The sequence below is a fragment of the Chlorocebus sabaeus genome, chromosome 26, assembly GCF_047675955.1.
Source record: "Chlorocebus sabaeus isolate Y175 chromosome 26, mChlSab1.0.hap1, whole genome shotgun sequence".
NCBI lineage: Eukaryota > Metazoa > Chordata > Mammalia > Primates > Cercopithecidae > Chlorocebus > Chlorocebus sabaeus.
Genome location: NC_132929.1, coordinates 41,571,099 through 41,593,757, shown reverse-complemented (window position 1 = coordinate 41,593,757; position 22,659 = coordinate 41,571,099). Strand labels below are relative to the sequence as shown.

The following is a 22,659-nucleotide window of genomic DNA, read 5'->3' as shown; positions in this document are numbered from 1 at the left end:
TGGTGGTCACAGCTCTCTGTCATGATCAGTCAGCTGTCACTCTCCATCCTCTTTTCAAAGGGATTTTTGGAGTTTCTATAAGACGAGTAATCAAATTAAGAAAGTAGATATCCCATTTCTAGAAACAGAATTGTAGGGATATGAAAAAAAAAGGAATGATTTTAGATTTGGTTTTGAGCCTTCTGGTTCTCAGAGTAGAGTAAAATTAGTGCCTAACGTATCTCTGAGCAGCTAAAGTGACAGCAGCAGAGGTCAAAAGCAGGAAATGCAGAGTACTTAGGTCAGCATTTGCTAGCTCCACGGGTGTGGAGTGTGCTTTTCACAAGGTGGTGCCCTCACCAAAGTAAGAGCATGTAATGGGTGAACTCCAGCGTGACCATTTGCTAGGCAGAGACAGCAGAAGGATCTATTGATGGAAAAGGCAGAAAGGTGCCTGAGACCTTTCAGAGTCTCCAGTGCTCAGCAGAGCTGATGGCTGCAGCCAAGACCTGCCAGGCCATTCCTAGGTTCAAGCACGTCAGTCTCCACAACCGTAACTGAGCCAGTCTCTCTACACTAACCCTAAACCTCAAAGGAAGCTCTTGGAAAGATGCAACCTAAAGAGAAGAGTGCTCCAAAACCATCTGGCAGAGCAGCAGGGCCACCAAGGAGCACAGCTTCCCCACGGTACCCATGCAGGTTGCTGTCTCCCCTTCCAGTGCCTTGGGGCTCAGGGAGGAATTTTTCTCTGTAAAGGTCAGAAGGTCTTCAAACACTCATCATTTATACCCATTCTTCTTTGTTAGATATTTACAATTTTTATTGCTTTATATCTGTTTATACATAAAATAAATGCTCAATTCCAGTAAGTTAGGGAATACGTAGACATTTAAAGAAAAAACTTAGAATCAGTTTCTCAATCCAGAGATAAGCACAAAAGCCATTCTGTGGTAATCTGTCGATGTCTATATCATTTTCATATTTTAGATTTGATATATTGTCATAGTTGAAAGATTTGATTTAGGTAACAGATACAGCATTGATAGAAAGGGCTTTGCATACAAAGTGCTTATTTCACTTAACCTTGTATCATTAAACATTTTGAAAAACAATTGAATACATCTCTTAGCATTCCTTCACATGGATGTTATAATTCATTTAACCAATACCCTGTGGTGAGAGGCGGCATGAGGCAGTGGACAAAATGTGGCCAGAAAGACCTGGGTTTGAATCCCAGCTCTGCCACTCACTGTCTTAGCTATGTGACCTTGGGCAAGTCACATAACCTCTAAATTCCATCTGTGAAATACAGGCTCAAATGCCTAATTCACAGGTTTATTTGAAGATTAGAAATATATGTATAAAGTCCCTGGTGCCTCAATAGCCTGGTCACATATTATTTATTATTATTTAAATTGCTTCCATTTTCCACTGTTATAAATAATGCTTCAGGGAACATCTCCGTGCATAAATCTTTCTCCACAACTATGATTATTTCCTTAGGATAGAGTCTTAGAAATGGAATTACAAGACCAGAGTCCGAATACTTTTAAGTCTTCTGATATGTAACCTCAGATTGTTTTGAAACCTTTACCAGCATTTTAAAGCATAGTCACTGTTTTGATGGAGGAAAAGTGGTGTCCAGTTGTTGTTTAGACTTGATGAATAATGAGACTAAATACTTTTCTGAAATGATTACTAGCTACTTGCACTTATTATTCAAGAATTGCCTGTTCCTGTCCACCCCCTCATTTTCTGTGAGAAAACCAGGGTCCCTAGAAGAGAAACAGCTTGGCTAGGCTTCACACAATTAGTTTGCTCATTAATTAATTTTCTAAATATATATTAAGCACCTCCAGTGTGCCAGGGACTCTGCTGGGCCCTGAGAAGGGAACAAGACAAACGGCTGTCCCCCATAGAGCTGCAACCTAGTAGAAAAGACAGATGATAAATCAGCAGAAATGAAGAAAGAATCAATGGAAGATAATTATATTTAGAGGAAGCTGTATTCACTTCCAAATATTCAGCAGGGCAGTGAATATGAGCCAGGTGTTGGGGATCCATCAATGGTCCAGCGGGGCAAGGTGCCAAGGCCCCATGGAAGTTAGCAGAACCAAGACTTGCCCCAGGTTCCCCCTGCCAGTCCAGGGCATGCTTCTCTTGACCTTATCCCCGGAGCTGGGCTCCAGAGCAGGGAGGCAAATGCCACAAGGAATCTAAAAGGCTCATCTCTGCTACCCAGCACTTCTTTGGTGTGTTAGTCTGAGCCCCTCCAGAAGCAGATACCAAGAGCAAGAGGTTTACTAGGGGAAGCATCTGTGAGAGAAAGTGGGGAGGGAGTTGGGGAGGCTGGGAGAGCTGACAGATCACATGTGAGGAAGGAAGGAAGGAAGGAAGGAAAGTTGGGAGAAAGAGTCTTAACTCACAGCATGGTTCTAAGAAAGTTTGCCTGGATGGGGCATCTTAAAGCCAAGGTACCCATCAGAGGAGTGCCAGCTCTCCCAAGAGTGTGCCCACCCTAGTGTCCCTGCTGTGGTCCAGCTGGGAGTGGCCCGGGGGAAATGTGGCCTCTGGATTTCAGACTCAGCACTGGGGCCATAGGTCAATTATGCTCCTGCAGGAGTTCTGAGCAGCACATGGTTACAACCGGCATCCTGCTGACCATGAATGGACATCAGCTGTTGGATCAGATGGCTGCCAGCTAGAAGTTGCCCGACTCTCTAGAGGTCATGCCAGGGATCCCCTGCCTCTAGCCGAATGGTCCTTTCTCTAGCCTAAACAGGAGACGGAGAAGAGCTTGCTCACTGTTAAAGAGCCTGGCAAGGCATAGGTTGGGGTTGCTCTGTCCAGGACAGACATTGCCAGAGAGAGGAGTCACGTCTGGCCCAAAGTCTTGTTTTCACTCAGCCCAACATTCATTGAACACCTACAATATTGAGAGCCACTGGGTTATCACTGCTTCCTTCTCGTCCTGTTCCCACACCAGGCATTCATCTTGGGTGAGGGATGGATGAAGCCTTGGACCACATAGTCTATAAGCCAAGGGACTAAAAGGCCACTCTCTCTTTTGGTTTCCATGTGTCTGAATTATAAAGAAGACTTGTGTGGGAGTCAGAAGCCCTGTGTTCTAACCTGCTCTTGTCTTCTCCTTGCTGTTGACTTCAGGGTAGTTATATAATCATCCTGAGCCTCAGCTTCTGGGTGGTAATAAGATCATGTGGCCTTGGCATCCTCTGATAAACAGAAAAGAGGCATTGAGCAATTTAATCCCAGAGGTCCTTTGATCCCGCTACCCTGGGCAAGCCAGGCTTGGGGTGGGCAGAGGGTGGGCACAAGGCTGCTTCCTAGAACGAACTGTCTTCTCACCCTTCTCTTATCTGTGCAGCTGCCACCCAGTAACCGGAACTTGTGCCTGCCAGCCAGGCTGGTCTGGCCGCCACTGCAATGAATCCTGCCCTGCTGGCTACTATGGCGATGGCTGCCAGCTGCCTTGCACCTGTCAGAATGGCGCCGACTGCCACAGCATCACTGGGGGCTGCACTTGTGCACCGGGCTTCATGGTAAGATGGGAGGGGCCTCCCGTGGCCTTCCTGACCCCCACCGGGCCAGCTCCCCTCACCTGCTGGTGCAATCAGGAATGTGGCTCTGCACCCAGTTGCCTCCTTGTGTCTGCCTCCGAGATAGACTCCATGAGGGGAGAGCCCCTGAAGCTGTTCTCAAAGGGCCAGGGTTTATAATACTAAAAATAATAGGAGGAGGGGGTCTTTCCATCACCCCCAACTCTGAAGGTTGCCTTCCTTTGTGCCCAGCTCCTCGCTGTCCCTGTCCTTATGCACACAATATTTTTACATCAGAAAAACCACAATGCAGAGAGACAGTTTTGCATTCTGCTTTCTTTCACCCACATCGCTATGTTGCTGCTTGGGCTTCTTAATTATGGTTTTAAATGGCTGCATAACACTGCAGGAGCAGATGTACCCCCAGTTTCCTCAGCCATTCTCTTACTGGCTGAATATTAAGTTGTTTCCAGAGTTCACAGTGAATGTTGCAGTGAGCATCTTCATACAAATAGCATTTCCCCCACCCACCCCCAGTGAATTATTGCCTTAGGGTGAATTCCCAGGGTCAGTGGGCATAATATATTTACGGCTCTCGATGGATGTTGCCATATGACTTCTCTCAAGGGTTCTATAAATCTACACTGCCACAAATTGTGTATGAATGTACCTATTTCAGAATAACTTTGCTAAAATTTTTATTAATTTTTGCTAATTATATAGGTAGAAAATGGTTCCTCAATGTTGTTCTAATTTGCATTTCTCTGATTACGAGGGAGAGTGAACATCTTCCCTATGTTTGTTTACAATTTGTATCTTCTCATGAATTATGCTGGTCTTTATGAGGTTTGTTTTAGGGAACTTGACATTGGAAGTGGAATCCTGTTCAAAGGCAGGGCATGCTCAGCAGGCTCGAGGAGCCAAACACTCAGGGGTTCTCTGTGGCCATATGTTTAATTGTGCTGTAGGAAGCGGTACAATTGTGCAGTTGAAAGAGTGTGGCCTTTGGAACCAGACCTGGGTTGCACCCTGGCTCTCCTACTCACCAGTTGTGTGACCTTGGATGAGTGACTCAACCTCTCTTCGGTTGTTTCCTCACCTGTGAAATAGAACACCTGCCTTGCAAGGTTGCTATCAGGTGTCAAGATGGAATATAGAGAGTGTGCATTCTAGCAGGCCTCTCAGACAGTGGTAAATGTTCTGAGCACCTATGATCCTTGTTCACTTGTAGGTTCTGATTCAGTAGGTCCGGGATGGGGCCTGAGGTTCTGCATTTCTAACAAGCTCCCAGGTGATAACAATAACGCTGGTCAGTGGTCCTCACTTTGAGTAGGATGCTGATATGTAGCCATGGGTCTCAACTTGGGCTGCACACTGAAATCTCTAGGAAAGCTTTATAAACATCAATGCCTGGGACCCACTCCCAGAGATTCTGATGTATTTGGTCTAGGCGTGGTCTGACTGAGGCCAATGTGCTGCTAAGATGGAAATCCACTGATCCACAAAGAATTCTTGTAGATCAAATGAGGGTTTGCTTGGTGACAATGGCTTTTAAAGCCAGGTTGTCTTGGTCTGCAGAGCAAGGCCCAGAACAAAACACTGTTCAAATTGAAATGTGGCTAGTTCTGAATTGAGATGTGAAGTGGAAAATACACATTGGATTTCCAAGGCTTAGTATGAAAAGGTGAATATAAAATATCTCCATAATTTTGTTATATTGATTACATGTTATATATATATACATTTTTATATATATATAAATATATTTTTAAAGTGTGTATATATATATTTTCTTCTTTTTTTTTTTTTTTTTTTTTTAAAGAAAGAGTCTCACTTTGTCGCCCAGAGTGGAGCGCAGTGGCACAATCTTGGCTCACTGCAACCTCTGCCTCCTGGGTTCAAGCAATTCTCGTGTCTCAGCCTCCTGAGCAACTGGGAATACAGGCATGTGCCACTACGCCTAGCTAATTTTTGTATTTTTAGTAGAGACAGGGTTTTGCCATGTTGGCCATGCTGATCTTGAACTCCTGGCCTCAAGTGATCTGCCTACCTTGGCCTCCCAAAGCGCTGAGATTACAGGCATGAGCTACTACTTCTGACCTAAATATATTTGTTTAAGTAAAAACACATTACTAAGATTAAAAAAAAAGAAAAGAAAAAAGAAAAGTTAAGAACTCCCTTCTTCTTCCCCAGTGCAGATAACACTGGGTGAAAATGAATTCTTCAGTATCTTTGAAAGAGAAGGAAGTCTGGTTTTCTCTTTAACTTACCTTTGTTAGTGTAAATTTTTTGCTGTAATTTCCACAGTAAAATGGAGGTGCCCTGGGTTTTGAATTTGGGTAGGAGAGAATAATTGTTTGAGATTAAAAATCTCACATAGCCAAGTGGTCAGGTGACTGAAGGTGACTGCACCAGTGACCCGTGTCCCAGCTTGGCTTCTAGCATAGCTCTAGGACTTTGGGCATCTGTGGATGGGGAGTATACAGGGAGAGAGAAGAACCTATTAACTTCTAAGATGGTCTACTGTACGGACTCCATGGATCAAGTCAGGAAACACTGTTCTGGGGAAAAGTAGGAGCAAGAAGGTATGTGCATACATAGGAGTGGGAAGTTCACTGAGGGTTGTACAGTCTGATCATACGCATTGTCTATGTGTCTGCTGGGGGTCTTGCCTCTCTGTTCCCCCTTCTTTATCCCCAGTTGCCTGCCTACTCACTGCTCCTCAGAACAAGGGAAAATCGGGGCCCCAGAAAGGCCTAGGAGACTAGCATCTGTTTGCTCATTGACCCCAGTGCTCCAACAGTCTGGAGGCCAGACCATTGCCTCTCTTCCTTGTACCTGAGATGCAAATGACTTCCTCTCCTTGAACTTTGGGGCACAGGTGCATGCCAGAGTCATCTCACTGTGGAGTCTCCCTGCCTGGGGCTCAGGGCTAAGACAGATTGTGAGTCAAGCTGCCCTGGTGAGACCCAGCGAATTCCCATCCATCTCCCCCGACCCAGCCTCATTATTCCTGGAAAGGCTCCTCTGGGGCTCTGTTGGATATTGGGCAGGGGCTGTAGGAGGTGATTACAGAACAGTTCATTGTTCTCAACCAGCATGACTCAATCCTGCGTGCATCAAGCTCTGAGGGGGAAGCTGTTACTCTTCTGAGTGAATGCAACTTCCCACAATTAGCCAGTTCTGGTCAAAGTAGGGGCAATCAGCAGAGCAGACTCAGCAGAGAGTCGCCTCACAATGTCCCGCAGTCAGTAATAATTAGCCATGTCTTTGTTGGTTGCTTGGTTTGTGAATGTATGTACACTGCCTTTATCCTTGAATGATTTTAGGATGAGTAATCAGTTAAGGACTAATTAAAGGAGCCCTTTTCTGGGTGTTTGGAGACCTTCATTCTAGGCTCAGTAATCTTGGACATGTCACTTCACCTTGCTGGGCCTCCATTTCCCTATCTGAATGATGGGAGGAGTAAACCAGTTTTGCCTGCTATTGGATGTGAGTAGCCCCCATGACAGTGGATGTGAAACCGCATCCTTAGCTGTCCCCTCTCAGCCCAGCTCTCCCTGCTCAGGGTCTTTAGGGAGGATATTGGGACAGCTTTATGAAAGCAGACTCTGGGGGCTGAGAATGGTCTCGGGCTCAACATAAACATGAGGAGTGCTGATGAAGTACTGCAGAACCACACACGTGAGCTCAGTGGCATGCCTGCCCTAGCCAGGTGGTCCCCACCCCTGAGAGCACAGGGACATGAGGCAGAAGCAGGCCCTGCTTGGGGCTCTGGACTGGCCTTCACACACTTCCACTTCCTTCCCAGGACACTGGATGTTTCCTCTGCTAGGACTTAGGGGGCAGGTGGGGTGTAGAAAGACTAACCAGACCCCCATCCACCCATCCAGGAACCTATGTTCCAGTAATACTCACATTCACACTAGCAGCGAACACTCACTGAATCCTGGCTGCATGCTTCATCTGACTTATGCCTCACAAGGACCCTATGGAGATGCACTTTCACTTTCCTCCATTTGCAAATGACAAGCTGGAGTTCAAACAGGATTAGCGACTTGCCTGGGATCACAAAGTCAGCAGCGGTGGGAGACACTGAACTCTCATGTTAGTTGATGAGCTTCGATTGAAGGGTCACCATGGAACCAGATAAATCTAAGTTCAAATCCTAGCTCTCCAATCCCCACACTGACTACTGGCAAGCCACTTATCCTGCCTAACATTGAACTTCCTCATCTGTTAAAACAAGACTTTCCTTGTGAGAATTAGGAACATTACATGAAAAGTTCAAAGCCAGTGCCTGAAATACGACAGACACTTGATGAAGTGGTAGCAATTACTGGTAAGCTATGAGAGTAGTGGGGGAACGTTGCTTCCCCCATGCCCAGCATACCAGTAGGAGGGTGTTGGGATGAGCTGTACCCGGGGATACCCGATGGATCAGAGCCATGAACGTGCAGAACTGCTGTTCTAGGCAGGTCCACCCAAGCACCTGTGGGTCACCCTGAATGGTCGGTCTCAGGAGGCACTGTGGGAGTGGACAAGCCTCTCAACATTTGGGGAAATGGAGATAGAGATGGGGGTGGGAAGAGAGCCTGGGTATTTTACATGTTCGCTTGGCAGCAGTGATAGAATCACTTGGGGTATGCATTGGTAAATTGCACTGTGGCTGCCCAGTGGGGGCAAAGAGCCCTGGACCAAAAAACAAGAAATGAGTTTGTAGCTTTAGCTCTGCTAACTTTCTGGGCTTCTATTTCTCATCTATAAAATGGGAATGAAATTCCCTGCCCATTGGAAACAGTGGTGTGGGAGCTAGTCATTCCAGTGGGACTGCTTACAAGTGGAAACAGCATCGTTGCAGCACGTTGGACAACTTCATGAGCCAGGGTTTCAAGGCTACTCTGTGCCTTCTTAGAATACAGGGTCCTTGCCCAGACAGAACACCAGGGTGAACAGGGATGGGAGAAGGCAGAGTGAGGGTTCACATGACACAGTGGTCAGACCAGCAGAGTCCTGGAATACCTGTCTCTGTGAGGATGATGCGATCAAGGTGAGGACTTCTTCCCACCCCCCTGAGCTAGGGAATTAGCTGAATTGTGGATGAGGGGGCTAAGTGGAGCTGTCCATCCACTCGCAGGTTAGCATCACATCACCCCTCTCTGTGGCTTCCCACTGCCCACCAAATAAACCTCAAATCCTAGGTCTTTGTAACATGCCCTCGAAACTAGTCTACTCTAATCTCTTCTCCCACTAAGTCCTGCCACAATCTGTGCAGCACACAGAACCCATTTCCCCACACACACAGTACAGTAGTCCCCCTTATCCATGAGGGATACATTCTAAGACCTCCAGTGGATGCCTGAAATTGTGGGTAGTACTGAATTCTGTATATACTGTTTTTTTTCTATACATACATACCTACAATAAAGTTTAATTTATAAACTAGGCACAGTAAGAGATTAACAGTAATAACTAATAATACAACAATTATAATAATATAAAAGTTATGTGAATGTGGCCTCTCTCTCTCTCCAAATATCTTCAAAAAAATTTTTTTAGAGATAGGGCCTCGTTCTATTGCCCAGGCTGTAGTGTAGTGGCACAACCGTAGCTCACTGTCACCTCAAACTCCTGGGCTCAAGTGATCCTCCTGCATCAGACTCCTGAGCAGCTGAGAATACAGGCATGTACCATCATGCCCAGCTATTTAAAAAAAATGTGTAGAGATGGAGTCTCACTATGTTGCCCAGGCTGGTCTGGAACTCCTGGCCTCAAGCAATCCTCTCATCTCAGGCTTAAAATATCTTATTGTATTGTACAAACCTACTCTTTTTTTTCTTTTTGAGATGGACTCTTGCTCTGTCGCCCAGGCTGGAATACAGTGGCGTGATCTTGACTCACTGCAACCTCCACCTCACGGGTTCAAGCAGTTCTCCTGCCTCAGCCTCTCGAGTAGCTGGGTTTACAGGCATGTGCCAACACACCCAGCTAATTTTTGTATTTTTAGTAGAGACTGGGTTTCACCATGTTGGCCAGGCTGGTCTCGAACTCCTGACCACATGTAATCCACCCACCTCGGCCTCACAAAGTGCTGGGATTACAGGCGTGAGCCACCGTGCCCAACCACAAACCTACTTTAAAACCACAGTTGACCTCAGGTAACTGACACTATGGAAAGTGAAACGAAGGATAAGGGGGCACTACTATATGTTCTCTGGGGCCTCTGCTTTTTCCCAAACCTCTACTTCTTCCTAGAATGTCCTTCCCATAGTCCCTACTGCATCTATGAAAATCCTCAGCCTTTCAGGAAATCAAAGGCTGCCTCTTCCATGAAGCCTTCCCTGATACTCCTCTCTTCGGAATTAACCATTCCATCCCTTTGTTTCCACTGTGTGTGGCTCATACTCAGGTTCTATCTTCCTAAGAACAACATGTTTCCCTCTAACCCTGGACTCCCTAACCAGCCTACCATGCCTACCACACAAATATCTTGTTCAGCAAACTCCTTGAAATGAATGAAATCCCTGGTAGACCCAAAGCAAAAGTTTCTGGAACATTCCTGAGCTTTACAGTAAGGAAATTCATGGCATTTCCCCAGAGGCCTTGCCAGTAGGGCTGGGACTTGACTCTACCTGTTGGCTTCTCTGAAATTTATGTAAACAGACAGCTACAGTGGGACTGGAGCAGCTGACACCTGACACCATCTCTAGATTCTTTGAGCAACGGCATGAGCTTCTGCCTTATGAAATTTTGTGTAGTGGTTTGCAGAGACTCTGGTGCCAAATTCTCTGCCTTCAAATACCAGCTTTGCTGCATATTAGCTGTGTGACCTTGGGCAAGATACTGTACCTCTCTGTGCCCCTAGTTTATTTCCTTTGTGTGTGTGTGTATGTGTGTGTGTGTGTGACCCAGTCTCACTCTATTGCCCAGGTGTGTGTGTGTGTGTGTGTGCGTGAGTGTCGAAGTCTCACTCTATTGCCCAGGCTGGAATGCAGTGGTACAATCTTGGCTCACTGTGCAGCCTTGACCTCTCTGGGCTCAGGTGATCCTCCCACCTCAACCTCCTAAGTAGCTGGGTCTACAGGTGCACACCATCATGCCCAGCTGATTTTTTTTGTAGAGATGGGGTTTTGCCATGTTGCCCAGGCTAGTCTTGAATTCCTGGCCCCTCATGATCTGCCCATCTTGGCATCCCAAAGTGTTGGGTTTCCAGGTGTGAGCCACTATGCCCAGCCTGCCTCTAGTTTCTTATATGTAAAAAGGAATAATAACACAGCCTCGTAGGATTATTGGGCTGACTAAATTAATTAGCAAATATAAAGTGTTCAGAATGTCCAGCATATTAGTAATCTTTCAACAAGCATTAGCTATTATTGCTGCTGATGATGATGATATTTATACCAACGGGTCTCTCACTTGAAGAGGCTGACTGGTCCTGGCCTGAGTGCCCTGTTTGGGGGTAGAGGTGGAAATGGGGGTGAGAGGAAGGAAGCAGGTAGTTGAATCTTTCCCCTGGCTGGGAATGGCAGGGTTGCCAAGGGCTCCTAGGTTCCCAAGAACAGCCACAGAACCAAGAATAGACTTCCTCATCACATGAGGGAAGAAGGCTGATTTCTCAGCCCCACCATGCTCCTCTGCTGACCAGCCTTCCTTTCCTTAATTAAGGCCTCACCTAGGCAGCAAGACTGATGGAGCCGCCTCCACTGCTGTTGGACTAATTACTGCCACCTTGGTACCTGCAGTGAACTGTCTGTGAGGTCACTACCAGGGCTGCAAAGACTTGATTTCTCAGACCCCCTCCCAGCTGCCTCCTCCTGCATGGATCCAGTGTGGCTGGGAGATAAGGGGCCCTCTGGCCATTCCTCAGCCCAGATGCTCCCTTTGAGCTCCACTGTGATGGGGATGGGAACGCAGGAAGCAGAGGAGAGGGGCTCCAGTGTTCCCTCCCATAGGATTCAGGGCCCATATTTCTCCCCAGGATGACAGCATTTCTATTACCTTAAAGGGTTCATCTATTTATGCTGCAATTTTTTGAAGCCCTGTCTGCCATTATTGAACCCTGCACGCTGGCGAGGGGAGCGGGCACTCCATCACCCAAATGAACAAATTTGTTTCCGCATTTTTCTCCCCTTTCTCTATGCCACTGATAGGTCATACAGAAACCTCAGCTGCTCTGACCACGGAAGGTGGGAGCGGGGAGCAAGAGTTATGAAAATTCAGGTCAGTGGAGCAGTGATTGAATTTCCCTCCAAGCTTTCCGATGTCCTTTAAAGACGTTGCGCTCCCCCGGCCTCCCCCAGCTGGGCAGAGTGCGTGTCTGCCTCTTGGGTAGCTCCTAAGCTGGAACTAGGGAGTGAGAGAAGTGTGACCTGTAGAGAATGCAGACTGAAAATGACAGCCAGGTGACATGGATATCATGTGTGTGCATTTTCTCTTCTAATTGTTTCATTCTTCATCAAGCTGAGATCTATAGACTGTTAGCCCTAAGAACAGAAAACCAGCTTCTCATCCCCTCACCCCCCACTATTGACTCATTTCCCAATTATTGTAGTAAAAGATTTTCCTGAATGCAGCACTGGGGATGAGGAATTCACCCTTTAGCTGCCATGCCTGTGCAAGCAGAGGAGTACAAATACCGCAAAATAGCAGAAATGATCCAAAAATATAACATACACACATACACACACACACACACACACACACTCCAGGACCTAAATCCCAGCTCTGTTATCACCTCCTGTGTGGTCTTGTTGGCGTTACTTAAGCTTCTCAAGCCTCATTTTTCCAGCAATAAAACAGGATAATGAATGGCACTACGCTGTAGTGTTATTCTGAGGATTGAATTTGATAAAATAGGTTGAACAAAGTCCGGCACGTAGGAAATGTTCAGCAAATGTTTGTCAAGGTTTATTATGTGGCTGCGGAGAGAAGATACACTGCAAGCAAAAGGACATGGACTTTGGAATCAGACAGTCCTGGGTTGGAATCCCACATCTGTCAGTCAGTAGCTGTGTGACCTGAGGAAACACAGCCTCTTAGAGCCCGTTTCTCATTGGTGAGATGGATTAATAATGCCAGCCCTTCAGCCCACTGAGCGAGATGCAGGATGTAACACTGTAACACAGGAAGTGGTCTTCATAGTGGTGGAGCTGGAAGAATGCTCAGGGCTTCCATAGTGTACAGCAAAAAAAGCAACATCAGAAAGGGAACGTGAACTTCCCTCAGGTCACACAAAATATCGTAACAGAGCTGGGATGGAATACAGGCGACATGACTCCCAGCCTACTGTTCTTTCCTCTTTTACCTCCATCTCATGAGCTTCCTGTACCCAGAGCAGACACCTACTGATGTTTCCCGGGGCAGGGAGGGATGGTGGGGGTGGCAGGTCAGTGGGGGCACAAGGGGAGTCACCAGGGGGTTAAGTCATGTTGTCAATTAATTCACAGAGCAAAGTAGGGAAAATTGGTTTTATGTCACCAAGATGAGTCCAGACTTCCCCCTCTGGGACCCTGCCGTACAGCTTATTAGGGAAAACTGCTGACTCTTCTACTCTAAAAAATAAACATTTGCCATCTCAGACCACCCTCTTGCTGTCATGTTCCTGATGTCCTTATTATCAGTGCCCTCATTACTGGGGTCTGGGCTGGGGCTTTGTCTCAGGCCTAGTGGCTGCAGCAATCTCTGCAGCAAAAGAAGCTGTTGGAGCAGATCTGAGGCATCTATGCTTTAAGTATACCCAGTTTTCTTTTTGTCCAAGTCTCTAGCATAGATGGGGCTTCTGCTGGCTCCCAGTCCTAGCCAGAGCCCAGGGCCTAGGTCTGACCTCACCAATTCTAGAGGGTGGGGATAGGGTCACAAATCAGGGAAGCCTCCCTGAAAGGTCTGGAGAAAGTAGACAACCAATTGGGGGTGATGATGGCTCATATTTTGCAGTGGGCCCTAGGCCAGGCACTGTGTTCTATATACATTGTGTTTAATCCTCACAACAACCCCGTAGGGTGGGGCTGTAGGATCCCCACTTTGCACTCCGGGATTCTACTCATCCTTCCCAACAGCTTGTTTCATTGGTGCTTTACACCAGCCCAGGAGACAGGTGTCTGCATTTGCACCCTCATTGTGCAGAAGAGCCCACAGGCTCTAGTCTCCCCACAAAATCTGCAGGCCTGGAACAAAGAAAGCTGCTGGCCCTGCGTTCAAGCTTCAGTGCCCCAGCTCCCCAGCCCCCTGGTCCAGCCCCTCCCAGTCACCTCTCCCTTAGTCATTAGCGCCGATAATTCCATCTGCAAGAGTAATTATCAACCCCAGGAGGGGAAGGGATTCCTGCCAGAAGATGTGATTATGTCTGGAAAATGAAGGATATTGCAGAAAAAGGTCATGAATAAATTATATCAAGGTGGGGCTAATAAGAAAACTAACAATGGGGGTAAATGCAAAAAAAGAAAAGAAAAATCAACAACAAAAAAACTATTTAAAAGTTATCTCCCAGAAACACTAAAAAATAAATGTTCTCGCTTCTCCTAAAAGTTCTGAGGAGGGAGATACAATACCCAGAGACAGCCCCATGGCTTCACAATTCCCTGAGACAGGCCCAGGGAAGCCAGGCAGGGGCTCCCTGGCCATGAGGCATAGGTGTGGAGGAGGGCATAGGGAGTGGAAGGAAAAGAGTGGGAGCAGAGCAGGCGGGCCCTGCATGCCAGGGTGGGCTCTTGTGCTTAAGTCAGCAGGCAAGAGGGAGCCACTGCCATCTCGAGGAGGGGTATGACAAAACAGTACTGTATTTGACCTCCATTCTGTGTGTCAGGAGATGGTGATGTCACAGAATAAGAACCAGCATACAAGCTGGGCATGGTGGCTCACACCTGTAATCCCAGCACTTTGGGAGGCTGAGGTGGGTGCATCACCTGAGCTCAGGAGTTCCAGACCAGCCTGGCCAACATGGTGAAACCCCATCTCTATTAAAAATACAAAAATTAGCCAGGCATGGTGGTGGGCGCCGGTAATCCCAGCTACTTGGGAGGCTGGGGCATGAGAATAGCTTGAACCTGGGAAGCAGAGGTTGCAGTGAGCCGAGATTGCACCACTGCGCTCCAGCCTGGGTGACAGATCGAGACTGTCTCAAAAAACAAAACACAGCATGCAGTAGATGCTCAATAGGTGCTGGATCCCATCCTCTCCACGTGTCTTCACTGGAGGCTGCTTGGCAGAGTGGGGAGAGCATGGACTTTGAGTTAGGGAAACCCGAGTTTGCATCTCAGCCTTGCCATTCACCTCCTGGGTAGCTTAGGGCAGGTTCACCCTTTGCTCGCCTTGCATGTGGATGTTTCTTGTAGGATTGTTGTGAGCATGAGACAGGGCAAGCTCTATAAAAGCGTTTGGCACAGAGTAAGTAGGTAAATCATAGCCACCTGCAGTGGGCCTAGTTCCTGTTGGGTCATATGTAATAATAAAACGCTGAAAGCATCTATAGCATCTGGGCCAGGCACTGTTCTAAGAACATTACGTATATTAACTTATTTCATCTTCACTACTACCCTTGGAAGAAGGTACTATTGTAATTCCCATTTTGCAGATAGAGAAACTAAGACACAGAGAGGTTAACACCTTGCACAAGGTTCAAAAAGCCCCAGGGACAAGACCTGAATCCAATAGTCAGGTTGCAGAGTCCATGGGCTTGACATGCCTGCCTGCCCCTGCCTGTGAGCTGCGGGCAAACCCAGAGTGATCCTCACTGCCCTCAACAGGATGAAACCTTAACTATGGCCTTGTGAGTGCTGGAGCCAAGAGAGCTGAATTTGGAAGTGGCTGACAAATGATGGGGGAATCAGGCACCTGTCAGGCAGCTTAGGGGAGGTGTCCATTCCCCAGGTGGTGGCAGGGACGGAGTGCCCAGTCACCATGCCGTCCATCCACATCACTGTTCTCCAATACAAAATACTGATAATCACCATCTCATGTGCTCTCACTGCCCTCTGAGGGCTGTGATGGTGCCACTGACATTTTACAAATAAAGAAACTGGCATGGCAAGGTTACATATTCTCTGGTGCATCTCAGCACTCCCCAGCCTAGGGCTGAGCCCCTTCCCAGGCCCTCACTGCTCCCCAGGGTGCCTCCTCCTATCCCATCTCCCTCAGTAGCCCTGCTCCCCTCTCCTCCCTCAGGCCTGCAGCCCCACGCCAGGTCTGGCCTAGGCCTGAAGCCACCACTGTCTTTTCCTGCAGGGAGGTCTGACCTGAGCTCCCATCAAACCTGCCCCTTCCTGGGTTTGGATGCCCTTATGAAGGGCACATTCCAGGCCCGTGTTCTATGTGGTGAGGCACTCTGTGAGAACTTGACTGAGAAACCTCTAGGGCCAGAAAAATCTAGAGGAAAAAACCCAAGGGGCTGGGCACGGTGGCTCACACCTGCAATCCCAGCAGTTTGAGAGGCTGAGGCGGGCAGATCACTTGAGGTCACGAGTTTGAGACCAGCCTAGCCAATGTGGTGAAACCCCGCCTCTACTAAAAATACAAAAATTAGCCGAGCATGGTGTGCGCCTGTAATCCCAGCTACTTGGGAGGCTGAGGCAGGAGAATAATTTGAACCTGGGAGATGGAGGCTGCAGTGAGCTGAGATCACACCACTGCACTCTAGCCTGGGTGACAGAGTGAGACTCCATCTCAAAAAAAAAAGGCCTGAGAGTTCATAGGAGTTGGGGAGTTGGGGATGGGGATGGACCAGAGGACACTGTGGACAGTAGAGGCATCTGTCCCCACCCCAACTCCTTTTTTGTTCTCTAGTAAAAGCTTCTCCAGTGTTAACTTCTGGGCTGTCTTTGCGTTCAGTCTATAATTGTTTTTATAATGATTCCACAATCAATAATCAACTGGATTTGCCAGAGTCTGGACTCTCAGCCAGAGAGGAAGGGCCCAGACACCTTTCTAAAACAGACTGGAACACTGAGTCACTCACCTGTTCTAGGGGGCCCTCCTTTATCGCCCAAGCAAAGTTGACACCTGGCGCTCAAGGTCATGCTGGCTGGGCCCAGCCTGACCTCCAGGCTCCTGCTACTGCCCCTCATCACCCTTCCCTTACCCCTAAACTCCAGCAAATCCAAACTGCCTTACCCTGCAGCCCCTCAACCCACATGTGGCCCCACTGCCACGCCTTTGTTCAGCCTGCCCCTTCCCCTGAATACCCTTGCTCTCTATCCCCCTCAGCCAGATCCTGCCGGTGCACCCTCCAGTCTCCATTCAGTTGCCACCTCCTTACATAGGCTTCTTGCTTTCTTCCCTATGGGACAGAGCCTTTCCGTAGGACCCTGACATACCCACTCTGGTGGCACATTGTGGATGCTTTTCTCCCATCTACTAAACAGTAAGCTCCAAGGGTCTGTCCAATTCATCCCTGTGTGCCTACTCTTTTCCCCAGCCTGCCACCTCCTAACCCCCAGCCTATCCAAGCCTGGCACAGTCCCCTGCACAGAGTGTCAGTAAATATGTGTCGAATAAATGCACAGATCGTTTAGAAGCATCCCCTAAAATGTGAATGCACTGCATTTTACTTGGACCCCAGTTTTCCTTATTAGCCTCTGCAGGACCCTCTGTCCCCCACAGTCTGGTTCCCACCTGGGACATGGTCACCATCACTATTGTCAGACTCTGGCTCTGCAGGCCACTGCCCCAAGTCCACACTACACAGCCCTCACCCCTAGGGAGCTGGGCTCTTTTGCAGTACACACTCATATACCCTATAGATCCAACCCACCCCTCCTTTGACTTTGAGCCATACCATGCTCAAGGCCACTATGATCAAATCACCGTTGGGACTCTATGGCCAGGATCAGCCCAGATGTCTGACATGCACATGCTAAGTTTGCCCCACAGCTGTCACACCACCAATACATATCACACACACACACTAAACTTACATACTACATGGATCACATAGCGGGTGACCCTGTCAGTTACCATGCAAACCAGGACCCTGGGACAGCAGGCCCAAATCCTATCCCTAACCTGCTCTCAATATATGCAGAGCACATGTACATCTCGTACCTATGACACACATAGGGTCCACACGTGTTAATCACGTGAAATACATCAGGAATACATGTCACCGCTAGCACACATACACAAGCTCACCAAAAACAGTCCACAGAACATGCACGTGGAGAAATCGCCAGTCTGTGCTCCCTGCCTCCATGGTCCATACACACACACTCCTCTAAATGCCCAGAAAGACCTCCCCCAACACCCAACATAGATTTTCCCAGAAGTTTAGAGGCAATTTTTTTTTTGGCACTTAAAAATGCCAAGGTTTGAGTTGAACGCGGTGGCTCGTGCCTGTAATCCCAGCCCTTTGAGAGGCCAAGGCGGGTGGATCACTTGAGGTCAAGAGTTTGAGACCAGCCTGGCCAACACGGTGAAACCCCGTCTCTACTTTTAGTAAATCAGCCAGGCATGGTGGCATGTGCCTCCCAGCCACTCAGGAGGCTGAGGCAGGAGAATCGCTTGAACCCGGGGGGCAGAGGTTGCAGTGAGCCCGAATCGTGCCACTTTACTCTAGCCTGGGCGAAAGAGCGAAACTCCGTCTAAAAAAAAAGAAAAAAAAAAAAACCAAGTTGTGTTTGTTTTTGTTTTGTTTTGTTGTAGCACTATGGAAATCATGAAACCTAACATAGATTGATTAGGGTCATATGCTGTCAATGATTGCCCAGAAACCCCTGAAGACTGCAGCCCAGGATTTGCAGGGAAGCTTCATTCTGTTCTCAGAGGGAGCAAGTCCCAGCAGACCTGTAAGAGATGCCCTGAATCCCTGTGGTCATAACCAACCTCACCCCCAGCCCCTCAGGAACCACAGAGCTCTGGACAGGGCTCAGCCCCAGGGAAGCAGGGAGAGATGAGGCCAGGCACGGGGAATCAAAGCTGCAGCAGGAAGCTCCTTCTTTCCAAATAAGGGCAGAGACTTGCCTGGATGTGGGATGCTGATAGCATCCAAGGTGAGCAGCAGTAGGAGCAGCAGCAGCAGCACCACCATCACCATCATCATCATCAAACCAGCTTTATTTCATTCAAAAGATATACATTATTAAATACTCACTCCCACTGCCTGTTATTCCACCATCTTAGCTTTATACCCTGAAGTCTTGAAACCTTTTGTACTTCAGGAGCTTCCTAACAACGTAAGATATAAATGCCCCCTAATAGTTCCCTAGGAGTTCCCACCATAAGCCCCTGTGAGCCGTTTCTGCCTTCATTGTCAACATACATTTAACAACAAATGGGTAGGACAGATTATGAAATTACACATCACAGGCACCTGGTAGCAAGCCTTGCACATTGCATGTGCTAAGAGCCTTTGAGTCCCCATCTCTTCCAATCTGTGTGCAGTCAAGGCAGCCTGGTCTAGGGGAGAGAACTTGGGCTTTGGAATCAGTTGCCCCTTCCCTTTCCCATGCTGTGACTTGGGGCAAATCGACCTCTCCGGCCTTGGTTTGCAAACCCTCTCTAGGATAGTTCTCTCTCTAGGAAGGGAATTCTCTCCCTGCAGGGCTGTTATAGAGCAAAAGGAGATAAGAGAAAAAAAAAAAGTGCCTGGCACAAGCCTGTCACCAAGGGGGATGTGAAAAATATGGAGTTTCCTTTCTCCTGTCATCAGCACTAGGGATGTGTGGGTCTGCCCTAAGCCACAGGGCCACCCCTGTCTGGAGCGGTGAAGGGGTGTCGTCAGTGGTGAGGACCAGGGTCCTGCTCCCCACTCCCTCCAAGGGCTGCCCATCATGCATACACTGTGCAAACATCTCCAGAGATTTTAGAATTTGGGTCTCCTAATAAGGTACAACTCTCCTGAGTTTGCTCAATAAGCCCATAGAAGCCAGTAATGCCTGCTCTAAACTGAGTACAGAATCTCAGGAAAGAGAATGGTTAGAAAAGGAGAAGGGGATACAGGTAGCACAAGAGTATCGATACAGAGGAGAAAAGAAACTGCTCCATGAGAACTGCAGCTGAGTCCCTAGGAGCACCCTGGATGACTCAGCCAGTAAGTGGCATGGCCTCAACTTGATCTAAAACATCTTTTCTTGGCCGCATAGACTGCCTCTTGGGTCCCTCTGAATTTTTTTTTTTTTTTTTTTTTTTGAGATGGAGTCTCACTTTGTCACCCAAGCTGGAGTGCAGTGGGGCAATTTTGGCTCACTGCAGTCTCTGCCTCCTGGGTTTAAGCTATTCTCGTGCCTCAGCCTCCCAAGTAGCTGGGATTACAGGCACCTGCCACCATGCCCAGCTAATTTTTGTATTTTTAGTAGAAATAGGTTTTCACCATGTTAGCCAGTCTGGTCTCAAACTCCTGACCTCAAGCAGTCCACCTGCCTCAGCCTCCCAAAGTACTGGGATTACAGGCATGAGTCACTGCACCCAGCCAGGTCTCTCTGAAATGTTTTGGTGTCTGTGCTCCTCCAAAGAGACCCTTGAGATATCAGAGTCATATCAAATATTTGTGCAAATTAGAATAAGTTACCCCTTTCTCAAGACATTCTACTGACATCTGCCAGAAAACTGATATAATATATACACAAATCTATAATGACTGTCATTTGAATAAAACCTCTAGAGTTGTGCAGTGCACACCCTACACAACTGCACAGAGTAACCTCAGATCACTGGCAGCCTATTCATTTTTGATAGACATAGGTGAGAGTGAATATTACAGGGGCTTCCAGTCCTAACCTTTCTGCTCCTTCCGCCTGCATGGGAGCCAGACAGAATGACTCAGCCCCACAGGCTGTGGACATTTCTCCCTCAGCACAGGGAGGCAGGGTCAGGGATGGATATAACAAGTGTCCTCCAAGTCTCTCTCTCATCCCTGTGGCTCTCTGTTCCTCATACCTTATGCAGAGTTTCTTTTCCCCAACATGCACCTGCTGTCAGTTGCTGCTTTATCAGTGACGCACTAATTAGGTCCAGCGAGGTTTGCTCTGCGTTGGAGAGGCTGCCGTGGCTGGCATTTGGACAAGCTATTCTGTTTGCCTTGTGGGCCACGTGTCACTCTTTCTCCCTAGGAAATTACAAATGAGGCTCCCCCCTTGAGAGTCCCACTGTCCTAGCATGTAGAGTTGGGAGTGGGGTGTGACTGACAAGGGTGGGCAGGAGTGCGCAGCAGCCCAGGGCTGGCATTCTGCTTGACAAGGAGCAGGCACTTGTCTGGCAAGGGGCTTTGTAAATAGTAAAGCATGCAATTCTTGTGTGCTGCTGGCATGGATGTGGCATTGGACACCAAAAGCAGTCCCCATTAGTAGCTCCGGAACTCCAGGAATGACTGGGGTGATGAACAGAAGCAACCAGAGCCACTACAGGCTGCCTGCGGAACCCTTGGAAGTAGGGCGGGACTAGCCTGTGCCCCTTTCATGCTCCACCCCATCTAACCACTAAACTTTACTGACAAGCTCTGTTCCACTCCCTATGTATCTCCTGACCTAGCACAGTGTCTGACACATACTGGCACTTAAGAAACATTTCCTGAATGTCTGAATAATTCAGTCCATGTGTACTGAACACAAATGACTCAATCCTTATCCTCATGGAACTTGCAATCTAGTAAATGAGAGCTGAATTTTTTAAATGATTACTTCATTACAACTGTGATAAGTGACACAGAGGAGTAGTAACAGGGAAACCTGCCCTGGAAGTGGGAGGGCTGGGGGAGAGTTAAAGAGTGAGGGCTGGGCACGGTGTCTCACGCCTGTAATCCCAGCACTTTGAGAGGCGAAGGCAGGTGGATCACGAGGTCAGGAGTTCGAGACCAGCCTGACCAACATGGTGAAACCCCGTCTCTATTAAAAATACAAAAATTAGCCAGGTGTGGCTAATTACAGGTGGCATGCACCTGTAATGCCAGCTACTCAGGAGGCTGAGGCAGGAGAATCGCTTGAACCCAGGAGGTTGCAGTGAGCCGAGATCGCAACATTGCACTCCAGCCTGGGTGACAGGGTGAAACTCTGTCTCAAAAAAAGAAAAAAAGTGGGAACTGAAAGGGACCTTAGGTCTCATCTAGTCTAGTGTAATGGTTAGCAAGACACAGGGCCTATCACAATGCCTTGCTTGTCATAGATGCTCAAGAAACACAGATTGAACGAATGAATGAATGAATGAATGAATGAATGAATGAGGAAGTCACCTTGGGCTAGTGCTTTTGCCTCACTTGAACCTATGTACTCTGACCCCAGGTCCAGGACCCATTCCTGCCCTGAGCCATCCCACCTACTCCTCCAACAAAAGGATAAGCTGAGCCAAGCCAACTTCCTTGGCTGCTGGTCCCAGAGTGGTCTCTGCTGAGCTCCCACAGGCTGGCAGGCTCATGCCACCTTGGCCTGGATCTAGAGAACTCAGTTCCACGCCGTTTACACTGCCTCCTACCCACAGAGCATATTTAAGGGGACTGGACGACAAACTCACACAATTGCCTCCCTCTTTTGTGTGAGGGAGGGTCAACCACTTTCCATTTGCCTCCATCTACTCCAAAAAATACTCATTAACCTCCTGTCCATTGCAAGGAAAACGGATGATCAACATGAGAAGCTCAGCTGTTGATTAATTTTCCCAAACAGGGCCAAACTACAAAGCAGCATATTGCAGGGGAGAAAATTCAATAAACAATATTTGAAACAAATTTAATAGAACATATAACTCATTACCCACCGGGGTCTGGGCCTGTGCCGTCATGTTATGCACAGAGGCAGGTGGAAGGTGGAGGAGCGATTTGCATCTTTAGTGGGACCAGCGTCGAGGTTTTGTTAGTAGTGCTTTCAAATCAAGTTCAAGATGTTAATAGCCAATACTGCATCTATAATTAACAGGCCTTTGGATGGGAGGAAGGGTTCACATTCTTTCTGCATTCACAGAATGAAGATGCTGAACAGGACTGGCAGGCATCCCCAGAAGCAGCATGGGGACCTGCCCTGTGGGTGGTGTGGACTGGGGAGATGGGGATAGATGAAGATAGAAGGACACCCAAGCATCAACTTCCAGGTGCTAAGAAAGGGTCAGAGCATCTAGGCCTTGGTGGGTGGTGCTCCCTCAAGATCAGGGCCATGTCCTCTGGATGTCTTGCTCTGTGCTTAGGTGTCAAGTGCACTTTCCATATCAACAG

At 48.0% G+C, this 22,659-nt stretch overlaps 1 protein-coding gene across 11 annotated transcripts in view; it reads left to right on the top strand.

Annotated features, from left to right (window-relative positions):
* Window positions 1–22,659, top strand: part of MEGF11 (multiple EGF like domains 11) — a 380,349-nt gene that overhangs the window by 317,476 nt on the left and 40,214 nt on the right. For all 11 annotated transcript variants that reach the window (XR_012091518.1, XM_073012262.1, XM_038008853.2 and 8 more), the window contains one exon: window positions 3,365–3,539. Coding sequence is in view for 10 of the 11 variants with exons in the window: in XM_073012262.1 (XP_072868363.1) it covers window positions 3,365–3,539 (175 nt within the window). In the remaining variant the exon portion in view is untranslated. The remainder of the gene's footprint in view (window positions 1–3,364; window positions 3,540–22,659) is intronic.